The sequence below is a fragment of the Bos indicus x Bos taurus genome, chromosome 10, assembly GCF_003369695.1.
Source record: "Bos indicus x Bos taurus breed Angus x Brahman F1 hybrid chromosome 10, Bos_hybrid_MaternalHap_v2.0, whole genome shotgun sequence".
NCBI classification, from domain to species: Eukaryota; Metazoa; Chordata; class Mammalia; order Artiodactyla; family Bovidae; genus Bos; species Bos indicus x Bos taurus.
Window position 1 is genome coordinate 54,122,321 of NC_040085.1, and position 24,644 is coordinate 54,146,964.

The window sequence follows — 24,644 nt, forward strand, 5'->3', positions numbered from 1 at the left end:
AATGATTAGCTCTAGTAATTTTCTGGTGGAGTCTTTAGGGTTTTCTATGTAGAGGATCATGTCATCTGTGAAGAGTGAGAGTTTTACTTCTTCTTTTCCAATTTGTATTCCTTTTATTTCTTTTTCTGCTCTGATTGCTGTGGCCAAAACTTCTAAAACTATGTTGAATAGTAGTGGTGAAAGTGGGCACCCTTGTCTTGTTCCTGACTTTAGGGGAAATGTTTTCAATTTTTCACCATGAGGATAATGTTTTCTGTGGATTTGTCATGCTGCTGCTGCTGCTGCTAAGTTGCTTTAGTCGTGTCCGACTCTGTGCGACCCCATAGACGGCAGCCCACCAGGCTCCCCAGTCCCCGGGATTCTCCAGGCAAGAACACTGGAGTGGGTTGCCATTTCCTTCTCCAATGAATGAAAGTGAAAAGTGAAAGTGAAGTCGCTCAGTTGTGTCCAACTCTTAGCGACCCCATGGATTGTAGCCTACCAGGCTCCTCCGTCCATGGATTTTCCAGGCAAGAGTACTAGAGTGGGGTGCCATTGCCTTCTCTGGTGGATTTGTCATATATAGCTTTTATTATGTTGAGGTATGTTCCTTCTATTCCTGCTTTCTGGAGAGTTTTTATCATAAATGGATGTTGAATCTTGTCAAAGGCTTTCTCTGCATCTATTGAGATAATCATATGGCTTTTATTTTTCAATTTGTTAATGTGGTGTATTACATTGATTGATTTGTGGATATTGAGGAATCCTTGCATCCCTGGGATAAAGCTCACTTGGTCATGGTGTATGATCTGTTTAATGTGTTGTTGGATTCTGACTGCTAGAATTTTGTTAAGGATTTTTGCATCTATGTTCATCAGTGATATTGGCTTGTAGTTTTCTTTTTTTGTGGCATCTTTGTCAGGTTTTGGTATTAGGGTGATGGTGGCCTCATAGAATGAGTTTGGAAGTTTACCTTCCTCTGCAATTTTCTGGAATCGTCTGAGTAGGATAGGTGTTAGCTCTTCTCTAAATTTTTGGTAGAATTCAGCTGTGAAGCCATCTAGACCTGGGCTTTTGTTTGCTTGAAGATTTCTGATTACGGTTTCAATTTCCGTGCTTGTGATGGGTCTGTTAAGATTTTCTATTTCTTCCTGGTTCAGTTTGAAAAGTTGTACTTTTCTAAGAATTTGTCCATTTCTTCCAAGTTGTCCATTTTATTTGCATATAGTTGCTGTAGTAGTCTCTTATGATCCTTTGTATTTCTGTGTTGTCTGTTGTGATCTCTCCAGTTTCATTTCTAATTTTATTGATTTGATTTTTCTCCCTTTGTTTCTTGATGAGTCTGGCTAATGGTTTGTCAATTGTATTTATCCTCTCAAATAACCAGCTTTTGGCTTTGTTGATTTTTGCTATGGTTTCTTTTGTTTCTTTTGCATTTATTTCTGCCCTAATTTTTAAGATTTCTTTCCTTCCACTGATCCTGGGGTTCTTCATTTATTCCTTTTCTAGTTGCTTTAGGTGTAGAGTTAGGTTATTTATTTGACTTTTTTCTTGTTTCTTGAGGTATGCCTGCATTGCTATGAACCTTCCCCTTAGCACTGCTTTTACAGTGTCCCACAGGTTTTGGGTTGTTGTGTTTTCATTTTAATTCATTTCTATGCAAATTTTGATTTCTTTTTTGATTTCTTCTGTGATTTTTGGTTATTCAGCAGCATGTTGTTCAGCCTCCATATGTTGTAATTTTTAATAGTTTTTCTCCTGTAATTGAGATCTAATCTTACTGCATTGTGGTCAGAAAAGATGCTTGGAATGATTTCTATTTTTTTGAATTTAGCAAGGCTAGATTTATGGCCCAGGCTGTGATCTATCCTGGAGAAGGTTCCGTGTGCAGTTGAGAAAAAGGTGAAATTCATTGTTTTGGGGTGAAATGTCATATAGATATCAATTAGGTCTAACTGGTCTATTGTATCATTTAAAGTTTTTGTTTCCTTGTTAATTTTCTGTTTAGTTGATCTATCCATAGGTGTGCGTGGGGTACAAAGGTCTCCCATTATTATTGTGTTATTGTTAATTTCCCCTTTCATACTTGTTAGCATTTGTCTTACATATTGCAGTGCTCCTATGTTGGGTGCATATATATTTATAATTGTTATGTCTTCTTCTTGGATTGATCCTTTGATCATTGTATAGTGTCCTTCTTTGTCTCTTTTCACAGCCTTTGTTTTAAAGTCTATTTTATCTGATATGAGTATTGCTACTCCTGCTTTCTTTTGGTCTCTATTTGTGTGGAATATCTTTTTCCAGCCCTTCACTTTCAGTCTGTATGTGTCCCTTGTTTTGAGGTGGGTCTCTTGTAGACAACATATATAGGAGTCTTATTTTTGTATCCATTCTGCCAGTCTTTGTCTTTTCGTTGGGGTATTCAACCCATTTACGTTTAAGGTAATTATTTATAAGTATGATCCTGTTGTCATTTACTTTATTGTTTTGGGTTTGAGTTTATACACCCTTTTTGTGTTTCCTGTCTAGAGATCCTTTAGCATTTGTTGGAGATCTGGTTTGGTGGAGCTGACTTATCTCAGCTTTTGCTTATCTGTAAAGCTTTTGATTTCTCATTCATATTTGAAAGAGATCCTTGCTGGGTACAGTAATTCTGGCTATAGGTTATTTTCTTTCATCACTTTAAGAATGTCCTGCCATTCCCTCCTAGCCTGAAGAGTTTCTATTGAAAGATCAGCTGTTATCCTTAGGGGAATCCCCTTGTGTGTTATTTGTTGTTTTTCCCTTGCTGCTTTTAATATTTGTTCTTTGTGTTTGATCTTTGTTAATTTGATTAATATGTGTCTTGGAGTGTTTTGCCTTGGATTTATCCTGTTGGGACTCTCTGTGTTTCTTGGACTTGGGTGATTTTTTTCCTTCCCCATTTTAGGGAAGTTTTCAATGATTATCTCCTCAAGTATTTTCTCATGGTCTTTCTTTTTGACTTCTTCTGGGACTCCTATGATTTGAATGTTGGGGCATTTAACATTGTCCCAGAGGTCTCTGAGATTGTCCTCATTTCTTTTAATTCATTTTTCTTTTTTCCTCTCTGATTCATTTATTTCTACCATTTTATCTTCTACCTCACTAATCCTATCTTCTGCCTCCGTTATTCTACTATTTGTTGCCTCCAGAGTGTTTTTGATCTCATTTATTATATTATTCATTATATATTGACTCTTTTTTATTTCTTCTAGGTCCTTGTTAAACCTTTCTTGCATCTTCTAAATCCTTGTCTCCAGGCTATTTATCTGTGATTCCATTTTGTTTTCAAGATTTTGGATCATTTTCACTAACATTATTTGGAATTCTTTATCAGGTAGACTCCCTATCTCTTCCTCTTTGGTTTGGTGGGCATTTATCCTGTTCCTTTACCTGCTGAGTATTCCTCTGTCTCTTCATCTTGTTTATATTGCTGAGTTTGGGGTGGCCTTTCTGTATTCTGGCAGTTTGCGGAGTTCTCTTTATTGTGGAGTTTCCTCACTGTGGGTGGGGTTGTACGGGTGGCTTGTCAAGGTTTCCTGGTTAGGGAAGCTTGTGTCAGTGTTCTGATGGGTGGAGCCGGATTTCTTCTCTCTGGAGTGCAATGAAGTGTCCAGTAATGAGTTATGAGATGTCAGTGGTTTTGGAGTGACTTTGGGCAGCCTGTATATTGAAGCTCAGGGCAGTGTTCCTGTGTTGCTGGGGAATTTGCATGGTACGTCTTGCTCTGGAACTTGTTGGCCCTTGGGTGGTGCTTGGTTTCAGTGTAGGTTTGGATGCGTTTGATGAGCTCCTGTCTATTAATGTTCCCTGGAGTCAGGATTTCTCTGGTATTCTCAGGATTTGGACTTAAGCCTCCTGCTTCTGGTTTTCAGTCTTATTTTTACAATAGCCTCAAGACTTCTCCATCTATACAGCACCGTTGATAAAACATCTAGGTTAAAGATGAAAAGTTTCTCCACAGTGAGGGACACCCAGAGAGGTTCACAGAGTTACATGGAGAAGAGAGGAGGGAGGAGGGAGATAGAGGTGACCAGGATGAGATGAGGTGGAATCAAAAGAGGAGAGAGCAAGCTAGCCAGTAATCACTTCCTTATGTGCGCTCCAGAGTCTGGACTGCTCAGAGATGTTCATGGAGTTATACAGAGAAGAGAAGAGGGAGGAAGGAGACAGAGGTGGCCAGGAGGATAAAGGGGGAAATCAAAAGGAGAGAGACAGATCCAGCCAGTAATCAGTTCCCTAAGTGTTCTCCACCGTCCAGAACACACAAAGAGATTCACAGAGTTGGGTAGAGAAGAGAAGGGGGAGGGAGGAGATAGAGGCAACCTGGTGGAGAAAAAGGAGAGTTCAAAAGGGGAGAGAGCAATCCAGCCAGTAATCTTGCTGCCAAGTAAAAATGGGTACTGAAGATTGGGTTCTTAAAGGTACAAAGTTGATAACAAATACCAAAAAGCAAAGATTAAAAATCTAGAGTGGAGGTTGGATTTTCAAAAATACAATATTAAAGAAAAAAAGTCACAAAAATTATAAAATTTATATATATGAAGTTTGCTTTAAAAAATAGTCTCTTTTTTTTTTTGCAAAGTAATAGTAGGTTATAAAAATGAAAATTAATGGAGTAATAGAGAACTTAAAATAAAAAAAAATAAAGAATGATAGTAAAAATAGTAAAAATATATTTAGGACTTTCTCTGGTGGTGGTGTGGGCAGTGTGGGGTCAGTTCATTTTTGAATAGTTCCTTGATCCGGCTTATATATCTCAAAATTCATAGGCCCCTTCCTATGGTGAACATTTTTTTTAGGCTCACTTGTTCAGTTGTGCTGTGGGGAGGGAGAGACGCTGCGAACAAATAATACTGGCATGTGCTTGCAGTGTCTCGGCCACACTGGGCCTGCCCCCGCTCATGGCGTGTGTGCTTTCCCTGTCTACACTGCTTAGGCTCTAGGTGCTCTGCTGGGAACTGTCTGAGGCTGGCCCTGGGTTGTATGTACTTCCCAGGTCTAAGCCGCTCAGGTTCAGGTACACGGGTAGTCCTCAGAGGCGCAGACTCGGTTGGGCCTGCATTTTGTGCCCTTCCCAGGTCCAAGCAGCTCAGGTGACCAGGTGTTTGGCGAGCGCAGTCGCTGTGACTTATTACCTCCCCCGTCCCTGCCACCCGGGTTTCTGGGGGTACAACTGGCGCACCTTCTCAGGTGGATGTTGACCGTCCAGAATCCCAGGAAGTCTTAGTTAGCAACCAAGTCTGCTTGCAGTTTGGTAGATAATGCCTCTCTGGGGCTGTGATTGCCCCCTTCTGGCTCTGGCTGCCTGTCAGCGGAGGGGCATGGTCTGCAGCTGGCTCACTCTGTTCTGTGAGCGGGCCTGATGGTGTCTTCGGTTTAGTTCAGTTCAGTTGCTCAGTCGTGTCCTACTCCTTGAGACCACATGAATCTCAGCACGCCAGGCCTCCCTGTCCAACACCAACTCCCGGAGTTCACTCAAACTCATGTCCATCGAGTCCGTGATGCCATCCAGCCATCTCATCCTCTGTCATCCCCTTCTCCTCCTGCCCCCAATCCCTCCCAGCATCAGGGTCTTTTCCAATGAGTCAACTCTTCGCATGAGGTGGCCAAAGTTTTGGAGTTTCAGCTTTAGCATCAGTCCTTCCAAAGAACACCCAGGACTGATCTCCTTTAGAATGAACTGGTTGGATCTCCTGGGAATCCAAGGGACTCTAAGGGCCTTCTCCAACACCACAGTTCAAAAGCATCAATTCTTCGGCACTCAGCTTTCTTCACAGTCCAACTCTCACATCCGTACATGACTACTGGAAAAACCATAGCCTTGACTAGACAGACCTTTGTTGGCAAAGTAATGTCTCTGCTTTTTAACATGCTGTCTAGGTTGGTCATAACTTTCCTTCCAAGGAGTAAGCGTCTTTTATTTCATCGCTGCAATCACCATCTGCAGTGATTTTGGAGCCCCAAAAAATGAAGTCAGCCACTGTTTACACTGTTTCCCCATCTATTTGCCATGAAGTGATGGGACCAGATGCCATGATCTTTGTTTTCTGAATGTTGAGTTTTAAGCCAACTTTTTCACTCTCCTCTTTCACTTTCATCAAGAGGCCTTTGAGTTCCTCTTCACTTTCTGCCATAAGGGTGGTGTCATCTGCATATCTGAGGTTATTGATATTTCTCCTGGCAATCTTGATTCCAGCTTGTGCTTCTTCCAGCCCAGCATTTCTCATGATGTACTCTGCATATAAGTTAAATAACCAAGGTGACAATATACAGCCTTGATGTACTCCTTTTCCTATTTGGAACCAGTCTGTTGTTCCATGTCCAGGTTTAACTGTTGCTTCCTGACCTGGATACAGATTTTTCAAGAGGCAGGTCAAGTGGTCTGGTATTCCCTTCTCTTTCAGAATTTTCCACAGTTTATTGTGATCCACACAGTCAAAGGCTTTGGCATAGTCAATAAAGCAGAAATAGATGTTTTTCTGGAACTCTCTTGCTTTTTCTATGATCCAGCAGACGCTGGTAATTTGATCTCTGGTTCCTCTGCCTTTTCTAAAACCAGCTTGAACATCTGGAAGTTCACGGTTTATGTATTGCTGAAGCCTGGCTTGGAGAATTTTGAGCGTTACTTTATTAGCATGTGCTGCTGCTGCTGTTAAGTCGCTTCAGTTGTGTCTGACTCTTAGCAACCCCATGGACTGCAGCCTACCAGGCTCCTCCATCCATGGGATTTTCTAGGCAAGAGTACTGGAGTGGGGTGCCATTGCCTTCTCCGTACTAGTGTGTGAGATGAGTGCAATTGTGTGGTAGTTTGAGCATTCTGTGGCATTGCCTTTCTTTGGGATTGGAATGAAAACTGACCTTTTCCAGTCCTGTGGCCACTGCTGAGTTTTCCAAATTTGCTGGCATATTGAGTGCAGCACTTTCACAGCATCATCTTTCAGGATCTTTCAGGATTTGAAATAGCTCAACTGGAATTCCATCACCTCCACTAGCTTTGTTGGTAGTGATGCTGTCTAAGGCACACTTGAATTCCCATTCCTGTCTTAGGTTAGGGCTTTTCGCTTGGTAGCTATCCCACAGTCTGGTTTGCTAGTCCAAGTTAGTTCCCTCAGGTTTCCCTTGGGCATTCAGGCCTGGTCCTTACTCTAAGCAATGCAACCCGCGCCTCCCTGCCCAGCCCCCACTTGCTAGTGGTGGATGCAGGCGTCTGCGCTGCTTCTCCACTGGGGGAGTTACCGTTGGGCACGTAATCTGTGGGTTTTAATTATTTATTTATTTTTCCTACCTATTATGTTGCCCTCTGTGGTTCCAAGGCTTGTCACAGACTCAGCAGTGAGAGTGTTTCCTGGTGTTTGGAAACTTCTTTCTTTTTTAAGACTCCCTTCCCAGGACGGATCTCCATCCCTACCTGTTTTGCCTCTCTTTTTGTCTTTTATTTTTTTTTCTACCTCATTTCGAAGACAATGGGCTGCTTTTCTGGGTGCCTCATGTCCTCTGCTGGCATTCAGAAGTTGTTTTTTGGAATTTACTCAGCGTTCAAATGTTCTTTTAATGAATTTGTGGGGGAGAAAGTGATCTCCCCATCCTATTCCTCCACCATCTTAGGACCGCCTCCACAGATTGTTTTCTTAGAGACTTTATTCCACTGTTGTTCCAAGTGTAGCAGTTAATTCAAGTAATTCCTGTGGATACCACCAGACTTTTAAAAGCATCTTTTCCAGTTGCTTCGGTTTTATGGGGGGAAATATTAATACACTAGAGAAAAACAAGTTAGAATTAAGTAAGAAAACTCAGGTTTTGATTTATTCCCCCCAAACAGTGGCTGTTGTTACTTGTCTGTTACTTAACTCTTATTTGTACTGTTGTTACTTAACTCTCAAATGTATATTTTGAAATGTATAAGAGATCCTATAGAGTTTCCTTTTAACTTGGGTTGACTTTTCCATTTGGGTGGAAGAGGTAGGTTGTGGTCCTTCCTAGAGCTTAGAGTATATAGATAGGAGGAATAAGAGTTTGCTAATGAGAGTTAGTGTCTTCTCAGCATCTTCTTGATGCAGAGGAACTTTCAATAGAGACTTCAGGGAAATTCAGTAGCAGTGCAGTTTCCATAAATAAAGACACGGTCTCTGTCCTGGTCTTATTTTATCTGAGATACTGTTCCCTGAGACATGTCACTAATGCCTCAAAGTAGATACCCCAGGACAAACAGACCAACACATAATCTATTCATACCTGTAAAAAGAAATAAAATGAGATTTAAAGGCTTCCTAGGTTCTCTCATTGTCAACAAACTAGATAAAGTGCAGAAAAGTATGGTATTGGAAAAATGAATGAATTCTGGCTAGAGATGAAAATGCTTCAATTGAAAACTTTCCAGAACAACATGTACTTGGAGTCGTATTAAAGAGAAATTCTTTGAGTGTTTAAGCCAAATGACCCAGCAGGGTTGATAGTGTGAGGTATATTTCACAGTTGTATAAATATTTAAAACTGTTTTCCAGCCTATAAAACAAGTAAATTAGGTTGTTTTTCAAAAACTTCACAATGAAATTAACCTGCCCACCTTAACTTGTTGGGAAACCTGCCCTTCTTGTAACAGCCTTCTCTCCTAGAAGAAGTTGCTGGGAAGGAGGTGTGATGAAGGTTTCCAACTCAGAAAACAAAGCTGGTTTACATTTCAGAGAACTTCAGAAACAGCATCATGGATACTCACAGGTGGTGTGTTTCCAGATGGGCTGTCTGCCTAACTTGTTGAGAGGGGCCTGACCAACGAGGCACAACAGCTTTTTGTCATAAACCGCTTTGAACTTGGTGAAGGTAGACTTGGGACTCCATTATATACATGAACCTCGAAGAAAACAGTGTAACATCTTGACCGTGTTCTCAATTCTGAGCTGTTCATCCTAGCTGTTAGAATGCCACCAAGCCTGTCCTTTGGCCAGAATACTGTGGATGATTTGTAGGTGGTCTTTCTTGTTCAGTTTTTTTTTGTCATTGATTGCTGCTCTTGTCCTTTCCAGAATTTTTGTTCTTTTCCTCTTGCATTCTAGCATTCTAGTTGCCCTGGACTACTCTCCCTTGCCTCTGTCTCCTTCATATATTGCCTCCAGTTAAACAGACTTCTGAGACAACAGCCCTAATGTTTTTATATTAACATAGAGCTTGAAAAGAATATTAATGACTAAAGTTATTCCTTTCCTTCCCGCTGAGCTTTTTTGTTTTTGAATGTTCTGCAAGTAAGAGTTAACAGCTGCTGTATACAGCTGGCACCATGGAGTGGTAGGAAGAGTACACGCCAAGAGTTAGGCATTTTGAGTCTAGCCCTAGAGATGACTAACTCACTGGGTCTTTGGGCAAATCGTTTGACCTCTTTTGACCTCTCTCTAGTTCCCACATCACTCAGGTAAATGACTTTGTTATTCAAGGCTCTTTGAACTGAGCATTCTAGGAAAAAAGTTTTACTTGCTGCTTCTGTCATATGATGCTGTATTGTGAATACATTTTCTTGATTCTTTTCTCTATTCCTGAAAAAAAAATTAATTTTGTTTTTGTTCTTAGACTGCAGAATGAAAAATGGATGAACGTCAAAGTGGGAGACATCATTAAATTAGAAAATAACCAATTTGTTGCTGTGAGTATTTCGTATTGTTTAAAGACTTTATCTCAGGTTAAAATAGTATATGCACTAAACTATTTACACTTGCAAATTCAGCAAATCTGTACTAATTTAGCATAACTAAGGAGGGAATACCAAGAAGCATTATTGTAATGTCTCAATTATAAGATACTTTTAAGGACATATTGATTAATTACTTTCAATAACATGATAATTCAGACAAGGCTGAGTGATTGTCACCTTGTTATTTTCTTTTGGGTCTTTTATTTATTTTTTTAAATTTAAAAAAATTTTTTTATTTTTATTTTTTTCTTTCGGGTCTTTTAACCTAATAGATAAAAAGATTTAAAATCGTTTGATGTAAATAACAGCTTTTAAAATGCTCCAGAATACTTTAAAAATAGTTCATTCCTGCGTAGTTGGAATACTGTCCCTTAACAATGGAATTAATGCTGTTAATTTGCAGGATTTTAGGAGAAAAGACTAGCTAGAGAAAGAGGAAAATGAATGCTCTCTCCTGAGTAATCACAATCAGAAAATGTTGACTGAATGTTCTCACTAAATGCTATTTTTGAGGTTTTACTTTGTCTTTCAAATGCACTATAATTTATGTTTTCAAAATTCCTGGGTTACAGTTCTCTTAATAAAATTCAAGGGGTCAATTCAGACTAAAATATGTGACTAACTATAGGTCATATTAAATGCAAGGATATATATAAAAGCTATTCAGAACAGGATTAAAAATTCTATATAGTCTTTATGTCAAATGTATATTAGATTAGTGAGGAAAATTTTTGTGTTAATACCATTTTATTTATCAAGTTGTGTTCTTCATTAAATCTGAGACATTTTCCCACAGGATAAAATAAACGGCTCCAAGATCTATTTATAAGAACTACTCAGTTGAGACTCTTAAATAGTCACTTTCAGAAGCAGTTTTCTTTCATTAAGTCATTTTCTGTGTATAGTGATTCTTGAGAGCAACCCATGCTAAGGCAACTAGTCAGTGAACAGGACATTCAAAAAAAGTTCACGGGAATTTGCTGTATGACTCAAGGAAGTCAAACAGGGGCTCTGTAACAATCTAGAGGAGTGGGATGAGGAGGGAGGTGGCGGGGAGGTTCAAGAGGGAGGGGACACATCTATACCTATGGCTGATTCATGTTGTTTGGCAAAAACCAACACAATACTGTAAAGCAATGATTCTTCAATTAAAAATAAATAAAGTAAAAAAAGTAGGATTAGCACACCTAGAGAGGAGACAACGTAGAATTCCCTCATCCTTTCTGCTACATGGGGACACAGAAGGAAGATGGCTGTCACTGGTTGAGGACATCCTGCAGTGAGTGTCTTGATCTTGGAATTCCCAGCCTCTGGAACTATCAGAGATAAATTTCTATTGTTTAAAAGTCAAAAAAAGAAAAAAAAAAGTTCACACTTTAAGTAGAGAAGTGCTTATTTCTCTGACCCCATAGTGTATCTGTGTTCCAACTTGCCTTCTAAAGCCTTAATATTCTAACTTGCACTTTCCTTGGTCTTTGTTTTTAATTTAGTTGTATTTTCTGTGTTACAGTATACATGCTGCTTGTTATTGCAAACGTTTCTGTGGAATGAAACATGGAGTCAAGTATAAGTGCACACATCACATGGCAGGAAACCAGTTCCACAAACACATTTCCACAAACACATCGTTAGCATTGGTTTAAAATGAATCCACATTTAGATGAGTTCCCATGAAGTTCGTGATCCATGTGTCCCAACACTATCCAGTAGCACTTTCTGCAGTGAAGAAGATGTTTTATGTGCTGTCCAAATATAGAACAGTCAGAAGCACCTTGTGGATATGGAATCCTGGTAATGTGGTTATGCAACTGAGGAACTGAAAGTTAAATTCTATTTAATTTTAATTAATTTAGATTTAAATAGCCACATGTGACTTGTGGCTTTCTTATTGGACAGTGCAGATGTAGCCTTTTCATTGTGGTCATGTGATGGGGCGGAAACGCTTATTTATTCCCAGCCCTTCCCTGGGTCCTGTTGTTCTTGCTTTCACTTGGAGGGACAGCAACAAAATAACACTGAGCATCTTGCACCCCCTTGCTTGCTCCCCTCTTTCCCAGGAGTGACTTCTCTGATTGTCAAGTGTGGGGCAGTAACAGGTGTGCATGACCTGGCACCTCCTTCCTTCCCTTTCTCTTCAGGCTCTGTCTATGTACAGGGAGAACATTCTGCCCTGCTTGGTCACAGCATTCATTTTATAGGAGTAAATCCCCATGGTGGGGGTGATGGGAGGGTCTGGGTAATTTCTATCTTCCAGAGAGCTTCATCTATGGCTGGATAATCTGTCTATCCGGAGCGAAGTATTAGCAAGCCCACTCAGCCCACAGACCTAAAGCCTGGTCTCCAACTGCTTGGTCAGTAGCAGATGATATTTTCCTAATTTCCAGTCATGTCTGTCTGACTCCTACAATTATAGCTCTGTGTCTTTAGTCTTTGGATAAGTGAGGGGGTCCTCCAAATGCCAGAACACTGAAGTGCCTCTTGATTAGGTCACTTTGTTAAAAAGTTTTCCATGTGCAGCTACTCAGCACCTATGAAGCTGTTTTCAGGGACAAATAAATGTTTCTATGTGTGAACTGCTATAATCACTTAGAAGTGCTAATATACCTTCCTACTCCCTGGCATCAGCTGTTAGAGGCTATCAGAGAGCTTACATGTGGTGAGCAACAATCACAGGTCGCTAAAGAGACTCACTTCTGAGTTACTGCGCCGAGGTAGAGCCTGGGAAACCAGATCATGAAGATCATGAAAAACCATAGCTAGCCTTTATTGACTACATGCCACATATCAGATAATATTACAAGCTCTTTATACAGCTTAACTCATTTAATCCTCACATTAGCCAAATGACAGCAGTTTATGTACTATTATTGTTCCCATTTACAGATAAGAAAATAGAGGTGCAGTGCCATCAGATAGCTTGTCAATAGGAAGGTTAGGAGTTAAATTCCATCTGGGTTTTAACCCCACTCTTTACCACTACCATATGCAGCTCCTACCTCCATTAGACCTGTCCTAATTACCTTAAGCCTGGGCTTCCAGAGTCAGAGCCTCTAGGCTTGGATGCTAGAAGTGCTGCTCCCAATTCTAATGCATAGCCTCTAACTGTCAAACTTAGAATTTCTAACTTGACTTAAGTCACTTTAAGCAAGGAAAGGAGCTTGTCTGAGATGACCAGTTAGCTGGCCTGTTAAGAGTTACTCACCTCTGTTTTCCAGATAAGAAATCCTTACTGCCCTTTACCTTAAGAAATCTAAAACACTTCTGGACTGAATTTCCAGAGCTCCTATTTTTATTTTAGGACCAAGAAAAAATGGACAGCATAATTCAGTTATCACAATGAGACTGACTTGCATTAGATGAACCAAGTAAACGGTGTGAGAAAACCACACTGCAGAGTTCCCGATATTGGTAGACCCTGGTCCCTGGGAACCATGCCTACCTTCCTCCTTTAATTGACTGCAGTGCTATTTTCCTATTTTGCTTTGCTTTTCTTTCTTTTTTTTTTTAAGCATCTTTTATTTTTTTATTTTTAATATAAATTTATGTTTTGCTTTTCTTATCTGGTGGTAGAAATAAACCTTTTCCTGGACATGAGCATATTTGAATTTCACATTTAGTCGTTTAGCTTATTTGGAAAAAGCTCCCCTTCCATCCCCTCCACAGAATGGCCTTTGTGTTTTAGATGTTTACAATGGTAAATTTTTGCTTTAGAACAAAGGCATTCTTCTGCTACAGAAACTGAAAATTTCACCTTAAGAAATGAAAGGACTAGTTTGATGTAAACTCCAGTCCTGACCATGGACAGGCTTTGTCTCTCTCTGTACCCATCATCAGGGCATCTCATCCAGTGTTTTTCAGCACCTTTTAAAGGGTATCCTTTTAGGGAGGCCATTTTGTGGTTGAATTGCCTTTTCAGTTATTTTAACTTTTATAACTTCAGAGTTACTTGTTTTACTCTAATTGCTGAAATAAATCTTCCTCTTTAAAAAAAAATGTGAAATGTTCAACATACATTTGAACATTTGGATCTGAACAATGGATCTGAAACTTAAATTTTAAAGAAAAATATTAACTGTAATCGTACACATTTTCATTTTTATGACTTAATTCTGATTTTTGTCCATATCAACATATTTTTCCATAAGTTATTCATACCACATGAGCCATTTTGGATTTTTATTTTTGGACTATAAAAGAATAAAAGAAGAGATAATTTTGTAGATGATAAAGAAGAATTCCGTGTTTGAGAATGGCTTAAAAAAATTAAGGGAGATCCAAATATGATGTTTCAGTTAATTCTACAAATTCATCTTTCCATTTGGTTACAAATCAAATCCCAATATTCTTTCACCATTGTAGTTTTGATTTTGAACACTAGCAAAGCAAAATGCTGTTTTATTTATAGTTGTATTCCAGTCATTCTGTAGCCAACCAGAAGAAAGATTGTGCATTTTGGGATCAGAGTTCTGAGTTCTAGTTCTAGCTTTGCCCTTTAAGCTCCATATGGTCATGGGTGTGGCTTTAAAGCTCTTAGAGCCTTGGGTTCCTCTATTAGATTCACCATGACTTGCTATGGGCATTGCGTGAGTTAATTTAGTTCATCTAGTGCTTGTCACAGAGAAGGCAATGGCACCCCACTCAGGTAGTCTTGCCTGGAAAATCCCATGGACGGAGGAGCCTGGTAGGCTGCAGTCCATGTGTGCGCTGAGAGTTGGACACGACTCAGTGACTTCACTTTCACTTTTCACTTTCACACGTTGGAGAAGGAAATGGCAACCCACTCCAGTGTTCTTGCCTGGAGAATCCCAGGGATGGCGGAGCCTGGTGGGCTGCCGTCTATGGGGTCGCACAGAGTCAGACACGACTGAAGCGACTTAGCAGCAGCAGCAGCAGTGCTTGTCAGACTGGAAATGACCTTCCCAGGTTTCTTATCCACACAGTAGGAACAACATTATCCCCCAAAGAGACTATTGAGAGAATAAAGTGATACAATTATGTGAATGTTTTGTTAGCCCTTAGCTGCACAGCTTTTAGATGTTATATAATTGCTTGAGGTTTAGCTTCATTGGCTCTTTAATTCAACGAACATTAATTATGCCTAATAAATCTAGGAGTCTAGTGTCATTGGCTCTTAGAACTTACAGATGTTCTGCAGATTCTTTTCAAGAGTCCTCTGGCTGGTATATTTGTTTCAGTTCTCCGTGAAGCTGCTCCTTGGGCTTTTTGTTACCTTTGGAAGGTGGGTGAAGAGACACTGTGTTAAAAACAGTCCTCAATTCTTGAGAGATATAGTTGAGTCTTTCCTGGGAAAGCACAGGGAAAAGGAACCAGTAATTGACAGAAGAAAATACTGCGTTGGCCAAAAAGTTTGTTCGAGCTTTTCCATAACGTCACTTGGAAACCTAAACTAACTTTTTGGCCAACCCAGTACAAATAAGAGTCTAAGGAAGATGGGTATGGTTGGAATTAACTGCTGCGTGTCGCACTGTGAGTTCCAGTAATCACAGTTTCTGTTATTGTGCTTCATTCCTGCTAACACCTCTGCCTACAGGGACCTGCCCTCCATTCCATCTGGAATCTTCCATGAAGCCCTTCCTTAGCTACCAGTCAGATATACCCCTTTCTCACTTGCATTCCTCCCATAGCACTTTGTTAATAAGATACTTAGAACCCTTATCATATTCTGTCTTTACTAAACTATAAAATCCTTGAAGGAAAGAAGTTTTCACTCAATTTAGTACTCCTGGCAGTATAGGCTTTGAATTGCCTAGATTCACACCCTAGTGCCCTACTTACTCTGTGGCCTCAAACAAGTTACTGAACCTCTTTGGGCCTCAGTTTACTCATCTGTAAAGTAGAGATAGCACCAAGATATACATTTAGGATTTCTTTGAGTTAAATAAAATACTGCATTAAGGCTAGGCTATATAGAATAGTGCCAGACACATAGTAAGAACTCACCAAATTTTGGCTATTGGTATTATAAACACCTCCAACTCAAACACAAGTTTCTGGATCGTCTAGGAATTGGGTCCCTGAGAGAGATTGAAGGGATCAGCTTAAGGAGGACTGACCTGAGACTGACAGTACTGGGGCTTGTTGGACCCTAAGACCACCCATGTGTTGCCCCACTCCCTGCTCCAAAGAGCAGAGGGCAATCCAGTACTAACAAGGCTGTTCCTACAGCTCTCCTGCCCTTCCTTTCCAAAAGGGCTACCTAGTGCGTGTGGAAGCAGGGCGGCATGATGGCGACTCAGCTGGCCACTGCTCGTTCACACATGCTCTTCAGCTACAATGAATGAACAAAACTTGAAGAGAGAAGTTAGCAAAAGGAAATACCCAAACTCAGCAGTTGGGCTGGGAGAACAGAGGAAGAGTGAGGGGAGGCAGGGCAGGGATTAGGGAGTGGGAAAACGGGGGGAAGGTTCAGAGGACATAGAAAAAGTTGACACTGGAGGTGACAGGAGGAGGCAGGGAAGGTAGATGAAGGGAAGATACAAGTCCCAGCTTCCCAGGGTATAGAAAAAGCAGTAAGAGTGAGCCCAGAGCCTGTGAGGTTAACACTTTCTGCTTCTAGGAGGTTGAGTCGCTGCTCAGGAGATAATCCAGTCACCAGGTGGCAGTGGTGCCTCAGTCACATGTTCTGAGCCACTGTGGCCAACAGTCTCTCTCCTTATTTGCTGAAAATATGTGTTAAGGCAGCTGAGCTCAAAATTACGCAGTAACATTGGATAGTTCTTACTAGGCAGAATTTTGAAGAAAAGCAACCGTAGGTACAAATGGTTATCTTTCTCTAAACTTCATAACTATTTTTCAGTCACAGATGGTAGCAATTAGAGAATTCTGGCTTTTGTTTAAAATGATCCTGTTAAACTCAGGGAGGAGAACCATAAGCCAAAGAGTGTGAAGCTCTACTGCTGTTGTGCCTTATGCCTTTATTCATTGTAATGTAAATGTGAGAAATAAAATCAAGGTTCATTTTCATAACACTTTTTTACTTTAAAAATGTTGGCTTATAACTGGCATATACTCTTCACATGTCCTCTTCAGAGTGAGTTTGCTTTGGTCATGTTGTGAGAAGTCAGAAAGTAAATAATTTCTGCCTTGACAGACGTCTGTGACTTTTTCATTCAGAGTTGAAGAACCTTGATAGTACAAACCTGTTTATTTTGTTAGGGGTTTGTCACCGATTTTTTTTTTTTTTTTTCAGTTCTGTTTTGTTATGACTTAGACAAAACTATTCCCCCATACATGCAGCTACGCCTGGCCTATTTTTGAGTTGAAAATGTAAACACTTGAGAGAATGAAATGAGTAGTTTGATTCTAAATTTAACCTCCAGGTTTTGATAATGGGATATTTCTAGTATTTAAAAACCAAAGGTAAGAAAAATTTGCAGTTTTGGAATGCCAGTCATACATTTAGAGGTAGAAAATTGTTAGGCTAATATGTCAAAATAAATTGCTATAATTTTAGTCAGTTCTTTGTAGATATTCAAATCCTTAAGAATTTCATAAAAACTTTTATTTTAAAATTAATTTTGAAATTTCAAAGAAATAATTTCCCAATGTAGAAAGCTACCAGAATTCTAAAACTGAATCATGATCAGTCATTTCCAAAGCACCAAGAGAATAATTTATCTCTGTCTTCATCTCTGAATGTTTTCTGTTTTTACCATGTTTTCTATTCTATCCAGCCCTCTTGCTTAACCCCTGTTTTTCTTCTCTTTCCCTTTTCTTATACACCACCATCTTTTTCTTTTTTTGTTGTTTATCTTTAAAAAAATTATTTATTTTTAATTGAAGGATGGTTGCTTTACAGTATTGGTTTGATTTCTGCCATACATCAACATGAATTAGCCATAGGTACACATATGTCCCCTCCCTCTTGAACCTTCCTGTCATCCTGTTTATCTTTTCAAGTTTGTTTTTCCTTTAATCCTTTTCTCTTTCCTTGCCTCTCATTTTTTTTTTATTGTTTTCAGTTTTCTCCTGCTCATTCACTTTTGTCTTTCCCCATTTCTTTGCCTGCCCTCTGCTCTTAACTGATAACTGAAGAATTAAAGTGTGTGCATATAAGTATTTCCAATTATCTTACTTATTGGATTACATTTTATGTTTTTCATGAGCAATTATCAAAGCAAGAAAATGGAATTTTATATGTTTCTATAAAAGATATAAATTTTATATGGGAATATATAAAAACTTTATATATTTCTATTAAAAAATAAAGTGGTTGTTAATTTATATGCTATATCCTGCCCTTGCTTATGTTCTGATGGCCAAGAGAGTTCAAAGCAGGAACAAGGAAGCAGAGGGTGGTTTTGATTCAGGGCATATGTCAGAGAGGTAGAGCCAGACTTCATGTCTCACTTTTTTTCTAAGACTCTGCTGACTCATTAGTAATGGAGGGGTGATACGGTGTTGAAGGCATTCAACCAATCTTCCCCCCTCAAATATTCTTTATCATGGTTTTTCAAAATAGGCTGATCTCCTTCTCCTATCAAGTAGTGAGCCACATGGTCTCTGTTATATTGAAACTGCTGAGCTTGATGGGTAAGTTATTACAATTCAAATAATTGTTTAGATTGGTTTTCAATGTATTTAAGAGCAATAGCTTTAGAAACAAGACCTAACTTAAATCTTAAACCTTAATCTTAGATGCAATGTGTGTGTGTGTGTGTGCGCGCGCGCGTGCACGCGCATACCATGGAATATTAATCATTAAAAAGAATGAAATAATGCCATTTGCAGCAACACGGATGGACCTTGAGATTGTCATACTGAGTGAAGTAACTCAGAGAAAGACAAATGTCATGTATCACTTAAATGTGGAATCTAAATTGATAAATTGATACAAAGGAACTTAGTTCAAAGCAGATATAGACACACTTAACGATTACCAAAGTGGTAAATTAGGGATCTGAGATTAACAGATACATACACTGCTATATATAAAACAGATAAACAGCAAGAATCTACTGTATAATACAGGGAACTACATTAAATATAATAACCTATAATGGAAAAGAATCTGAAAAAGAATATATGTGTATATTGAATGACTTTGCTGTACACCTGAAACACTGTAAATCAACTATACCTCAATCAAAAAGTCTAAAAAAAATACCCTTCATTTTATATTCTTGGAAGAAATAAGACTGTTAAATTGCAAAGTCCATTAAAAATGTTTTTTTGATGTGAACCATTTTCAAAGTTTTTATTGAATTTATTACAATACTGCTTCTGTTTTATGTGTTGGTGTTTTGGTTGTGAGGCACGTGGGATCTTAGCCCCTGACCAGGGATTGAATCTGCACCCTCTGCATTGGAAGGTGAAGTCTTAGCCACTGGACCATCAGGGGAGTCCCATTTAGTCCATTTGCTAGTTACTTTGCAGATCTTGGGAAAACTCTGTCTTTTTTCTTGAATTTATTTCAGAAACAATGAGCTAACTATATATGTGAGTAATATATAGTTTACATAGGGATTCTTCACTGAGATTCCCTGGAAGGGTCTCTTTGTTTATTTGTTTTCAAGTGCTTTTCTAAGGAAAATGAGAGGAATGGCAATCAAGATCTCTTGAAGAAAGAAGAACTGGTGTTACTTTATAAGGCAACTTTTGGAACTGGGTCAAGTGAGGATGTAGAGAGAGAAATGAAGTAGAATGCAGTTTTGACATAGATGCTAATTTGGAATTTAGTTATTAGACCATATAGTAATTTCATTTCAATGGATTCAGTTAGTCTGTCTGACATAAAAACATTTATTGAACACTTACATTTTAAAGTGTGTGCTTGAGATGGATTCTATCATTTAATCCTGACATAGGTACTATAAGCCCTATTGTATAGGCAAGGAAACGAAAGCTTGGGGTGACTAAAGAATTTGTCCCAGACTTCTAATGAATGAAACCAGGACTCAAACCTGGCAGTCTGACAAAAGAGCCCATGGTTTTAACCACTGCCTTCTAAATCATTGCTGTACTGAGGTATCCAAATAGAGATCAGCCTATGTGATCCTACCCTTGGTTTGGCAGAAGCTAGAATAGTGCTAAGAGGAAAATTTATAGCTATGCGTGTATATACTTGAAGAGTAAAAAAGCCTCAAACCAATTATCAAATCTTCCATTCATAACCTAGAAAATAGCAAAATAAACCAAAGCAAGTAGAAGGAAAGAGCAAAGAGAAAAAAAATCAATGAATCTGAAAATAGAGAAAGAATACAGAAAAATAAACAAAGAGCTAGTTCTTTGAAAACATCAGTAAAATAGACAAATTTTAAGAAGACTGGGAAAGGAGAAAAAAAAAGATACAAGTTAACAATATCATGAATGAACCAGGGAGTATTATAATAGATCCTGAAGTCATCAAAAAGATATGGAGATACTGTGTATAACTCTATACACATTAACAACCAAGAGTAAATGGACTACTTCATTGAAAAACGGTCAGAACTCATCCAGTATGAAATAGTTTGAGTAGTCCTATAATTGTTAAGGAAACAATTCAAATATAAAACATAAAACTATAAAAACTTTCGAAAAAACATAGTAGAAAGTTTTGAAGATTTGAGGCTAGTCAAAGAGCTCTTAGATTTGCTCCAAAAAGCATAATGCATAAAAGGAAAATTTGACAAACTGGACTTGGTCATGTTAAAATTCTTTTTTTCCTGTGCAAAAGACTCTGTTAAGAGTATGAAAATAAAAGTTACAGACTAGGAGAAAATACTTGCAACCTATATATCTGACAAAGGACTTGTATCTTGAATATATGAAAAATATTAAAAACTCCACAGTAAAAAAAATCCAATTAGAAAATTGGCAAATGATATTAAAGGACAGTTCACCAAAGATAACTTACAAATGGCAAATAAGTACATGAAAAGATGCTCAACAACTTTAGCCATTGGGATATTAAAGTTAAAACAACAATGATGTATCACTTCCCACTTATCCTATCAGAATAACCAAAATAAAAACTAGTGAGAACTCCAAATGCTGGCAAGAACGTTGAGAAACCAAACCACTCACACATTGCTGATGAGAATATAAATGCTACAATCACTCTGGAAAACAGTGTGGCAGTTTCTAAGCATGTAGCTCCTGTATCCAGCAGTTTCATTACCTGGCATTTATCTCAGAGAAATGACTTATGCTTACACAAAAATTTGTATACAAATGTTTAGGGCACTTTATTTGTAATATCTCCAACTAGAAACAACTTAAATGTCTGTCACCAGGTGAATGGTTGAACAAACTGTGGTATATCCATATTGTGGAATATTACTGAGCAACAAAGAGGAATGAACTATTGATATATGCAGTAACCTGAATGAATCTTCACAGAATCATACTGAGTGAAAAAAGTAAATATCAGAAGGTCACATACTATATTATTTCATTTATATAACATTTCTATAAAATTAGAAAAATGTATAACAGATTAGGAATTGCCAGGAGTTTAAGATGGGTTGGAGGAGGCAGAGAAGGTGTATGTCCGTAAATGGAGCCCAGAGGAATCCTTGTGTTGATAGAAGTGTTCCATATCTTGACTGTTAATGTCAGTATCCTGGTTGTGGTATTGTGATACAGTTTCGTGAGATGGTACCATAGGAGAAATTGACTAAAAGGTAGAAAGGATCTTTCTGTATTGTTTCTTATGTTGAAAATCATTTTGAAATTTATCAAGATATTGACCAAAGTGACTGTACCATTTTAGATGTCACTATTAGTATATGAGATTTTCAGTGACTCTCTATTCTGGTATGATCGATCTTTTAAATTTCAGATAGTTCAGATAGTAGGCATGTAGTAGTAGTATTATTTAGATAGTAGGCAAGTAGTAGTATCTCATTATGGTTTTAATTTGCATTTCCCTAGTGAGAAATGGCAGTGAATTTTTTTTTTATTTATCACTGTATTTCTTCTTTAGTGAAGTGTCTATTCAGATCCTTTATGCATGTGTTATTTTATATTGTCATTTGTAGTTTTTTTTTTTTTGATAGACACAGGCTATGAGATTCTTTATTCTATTTGTAGCAGCTTATGCAGGTGCAGCCAAACACAAAGCTTCAGGACAAACTGTACACAAACTTTACAATGTGGGAATTGAATTTAAAATATGAAACATAAAATCTACAGATTAAAAAATATTATTTGAGAAAAAAAATCAGGAGTTTTGAAAAAAAAATTTTTATCAGTGAGGCCTGTGTGTGATTATTCTTCCTCTTTAGTTTCCATGTCTGAATATAGAAGTGAGATATTAGAATCCTGAGGAAATAAATTAACATGATGATGAACTTTGGTGAGTGACAGCATATATGGAATAGGGCTGAGGAATGAGAGCTGTCTAGTCCAGTTGGTGTGATTGTTTAAATTATTTGAAAAGTCATTTAAAGGACAAACATTTGTCCTTTAATCTCAACACCACTGTCTCACTCTTTTCCATCAAGCCCAACTCAGTTTCTGCCTCAATTATGAAGTTATTTTTGACTGTCTATACTCATCTCTGCCTCCTAGAATTTGTAGATTTAGATCAGTAAGATCTAAATGACTTTTGAATAAAGTTATTTCAATTATACATTCAGCTTAATGTTTTCTGCAGTAAGCTGTTTGACTAATGGGCATTCCTTGGATTCAGTTCTCATTGCCATAACATCATTGTGAAGCTTAATCATGGAGAAGTTTAGATTAATGAAGTTGCAGGTATCTGCTCAGTTCTCTAAATTCAGTTTTTCATGGTTTGGTATGCACTTCCAAAAGGTGATATTTGCTTTTTTACCTACCACTTGTTTTCCTCAAGAGGACAGTAACCTTCAGGGCTGCATTGAGTTTCATGGGTGACTATGGTATGTATTCAATCGATATTTGTTGACCCACTACTACTGAACCCACTACTAAACATTTCCATAAAGACTGAACTCTGAGAGATGCTCTTAAGCTATGGTAGAAAAGAATTTGGTTGAACTCAGTGAGGAAACTGACATGACGAACTCCTTAAACAGGAGACTTGAATGATGGCCATAGAATCTTCACTGATGGTCATCTCATGAATACCAGACAGCCATCTGTCCAATGTATACATGGTCTTTCTTGGAAGAAGATGACCAGCTCCTTGTGATCTACTTAGTTCCTGTATAGTTTTATGATTCTAGGTGTATGGGATTCTTGGCTTGATTCTTCAAGAAAAAGAAAGCTGTATTCCTTTTCCCATTTGAATTTCAGCTACTGTGAAATTTGCCATGACCATTCTTACCAGTAAAACTTCTGCATAGATACCAGATTCTGGAGTGATACTGACCTCCTTTAACTGGCAACTGTGTTCCCATTCCTAATGTGTTTTGTAACTCATGCATGATACTAAGAATGTTCGAATGCAACCATACTTATTATTAATACATCCTCTGTTTTTCTAAATAGCCAAACAGATCACTGTTGTTACAGAGATGTGCCGTGGATGAAATGCTAACTCTTAGGAGTCTGCAAAGACTTGTCCACTTTGCCGAGATAGTGTGGGAGGTGTGAATGACATTCAGAGGGAGTTTCTTGAATATCTTGTGTTGGATTTTGCATGTGCTAAAATTGAGGAAATGCCCCTGATGGCTTTGTGTAAGATACTGTTGGGCTATTTCATTTAAAAGTTCATGTCATGTCAATTAATTTCACAGGGAAACAAACCTTAAAGTGCGCCACGCGCTCTCAGTTACCTCAGAACTCGGAGCAGATATCAGCAGACTTGCAAAGTTTGATGGTAAGTGTTTAAAACTGAAAAAGAAAGACCTCAAAACCCAAAAGCTTTTGTAACAAAGCCATGTAACAAAATAATTATATGAAATTCAGTTTATGTTTCTTTTTATTTGGTGGAAGGACATAAAATTCTCCAAGCATCAAAGCCTGTGATCTCCTCTCATGCTCAAGGGTAAAAGTGTTTAACAAGGGGAGAATGGCTGTATCAGTTCATTGTTCCTTTCATCCTTGTTTTCTCTTCTCTAGACCTCGTTCCCTCTGGTCCTATAATACCCTTCATTTGCCTGACCTGGGTCTCCCTGGAGCCTCATACAGACTTGCTGAGGATGAGTAACAGGCCACACTAGCTCTAACTAGCCATGAGTTCTCTGGCTCCATAACAAAGACCAAACCCCAGACTACAGACTTGATGAAGACAGTAACTCTGCCTCATATATGTCTGTCTTTCAGAGTGCCTGGTATAATATCATAAAGATAGTAGGTGTTCAAGAAGAACATTATAATTTATTAATCAGTTGTCAACTATCGCCTTGTATTTTAGACCAGGGTTTTGTTATCACCATCTTCACATCATTCAACCCAGTCCCACGCTCCTCAGCATGGTCTCCCCTGCCTATTCTACTCCATCTGTGTCTTGTTCTTTTCTATCAAAGCTGTCACAGAGTAGCAAAATTCTTCTAGTCAAAGGAAAAATAATTAATGGTAGGACTTCGGGCATCCTGATAGGTGGTTGGAGAATCTTTGGGGTCTTCCTGGCCATCCCTCAATGGTCTCTTGCTTTGTACACCTATGTATCTGGACTTGGATATCAATATTTCCATACAGATTTGTTTTATTTATTAACCCATATTCATGAGTTTGAGGCTATCTTTCTAAATGTTTTCTTTGGAGTCTACTAAAGGAAAATATGGACAAGCAAGATCCTGTGAGTTAGAGCACAGGCAGCTTTACATTTTAAAGTTTCTTAGGGCACAACTTAGAGCTCCTATTGCTTGGGGTTTGCATTTGCTTATAGACTCCATCTGGATACTGTTAATATTTTAATCTTTCTTAAATGAGTGCCATTGTAACAAATGTTTACAGAAAAAAAATATTCCTCCAGTTTGAGATTTAAGTCAGGGGAATAGCCAGGAAACTGAATGGCCCAAGAAATATTTTGATTAGATTAAAATAAATTACACATTTTCTACTAAGTAATTTTTTTCAATGAAATTTTACT

General features: G+C 38.3%; 1 protein-coding gene across 3 annotated transcripts in view; it reads left to right on the forward strand.

Annotated features, from left to right (window-relative positions):
* The window catches only part of ATP8B4 (ATPase phospholipid transporting 8B4 (putative)), a 292,569-nt gene that overhangs the window by 137,573 nt on the left and 130,352 nt on the right, over positions 1-24,644 (forward strand). For all 3 annotated transcript variants that reach the window (XM_027554041.1, XM_027554043.1, XM_027554042.1), the window contains 3 exons: positions 9,562-9,634; positions 18,165-18,235; positions 23,347-23,429. In XM_027554041.1, coding sequence (XP_027409842.1) covers positions 9,562-9,634; positions 18,165-18,235; positions 23,347-23,429 — 227 coding nt within the window. The remainder of the gene's footprint in view (positions 1-9,561; positions 9,635-18,164; positions 18,236-23,346; positions 23,430-24,644) is intronic.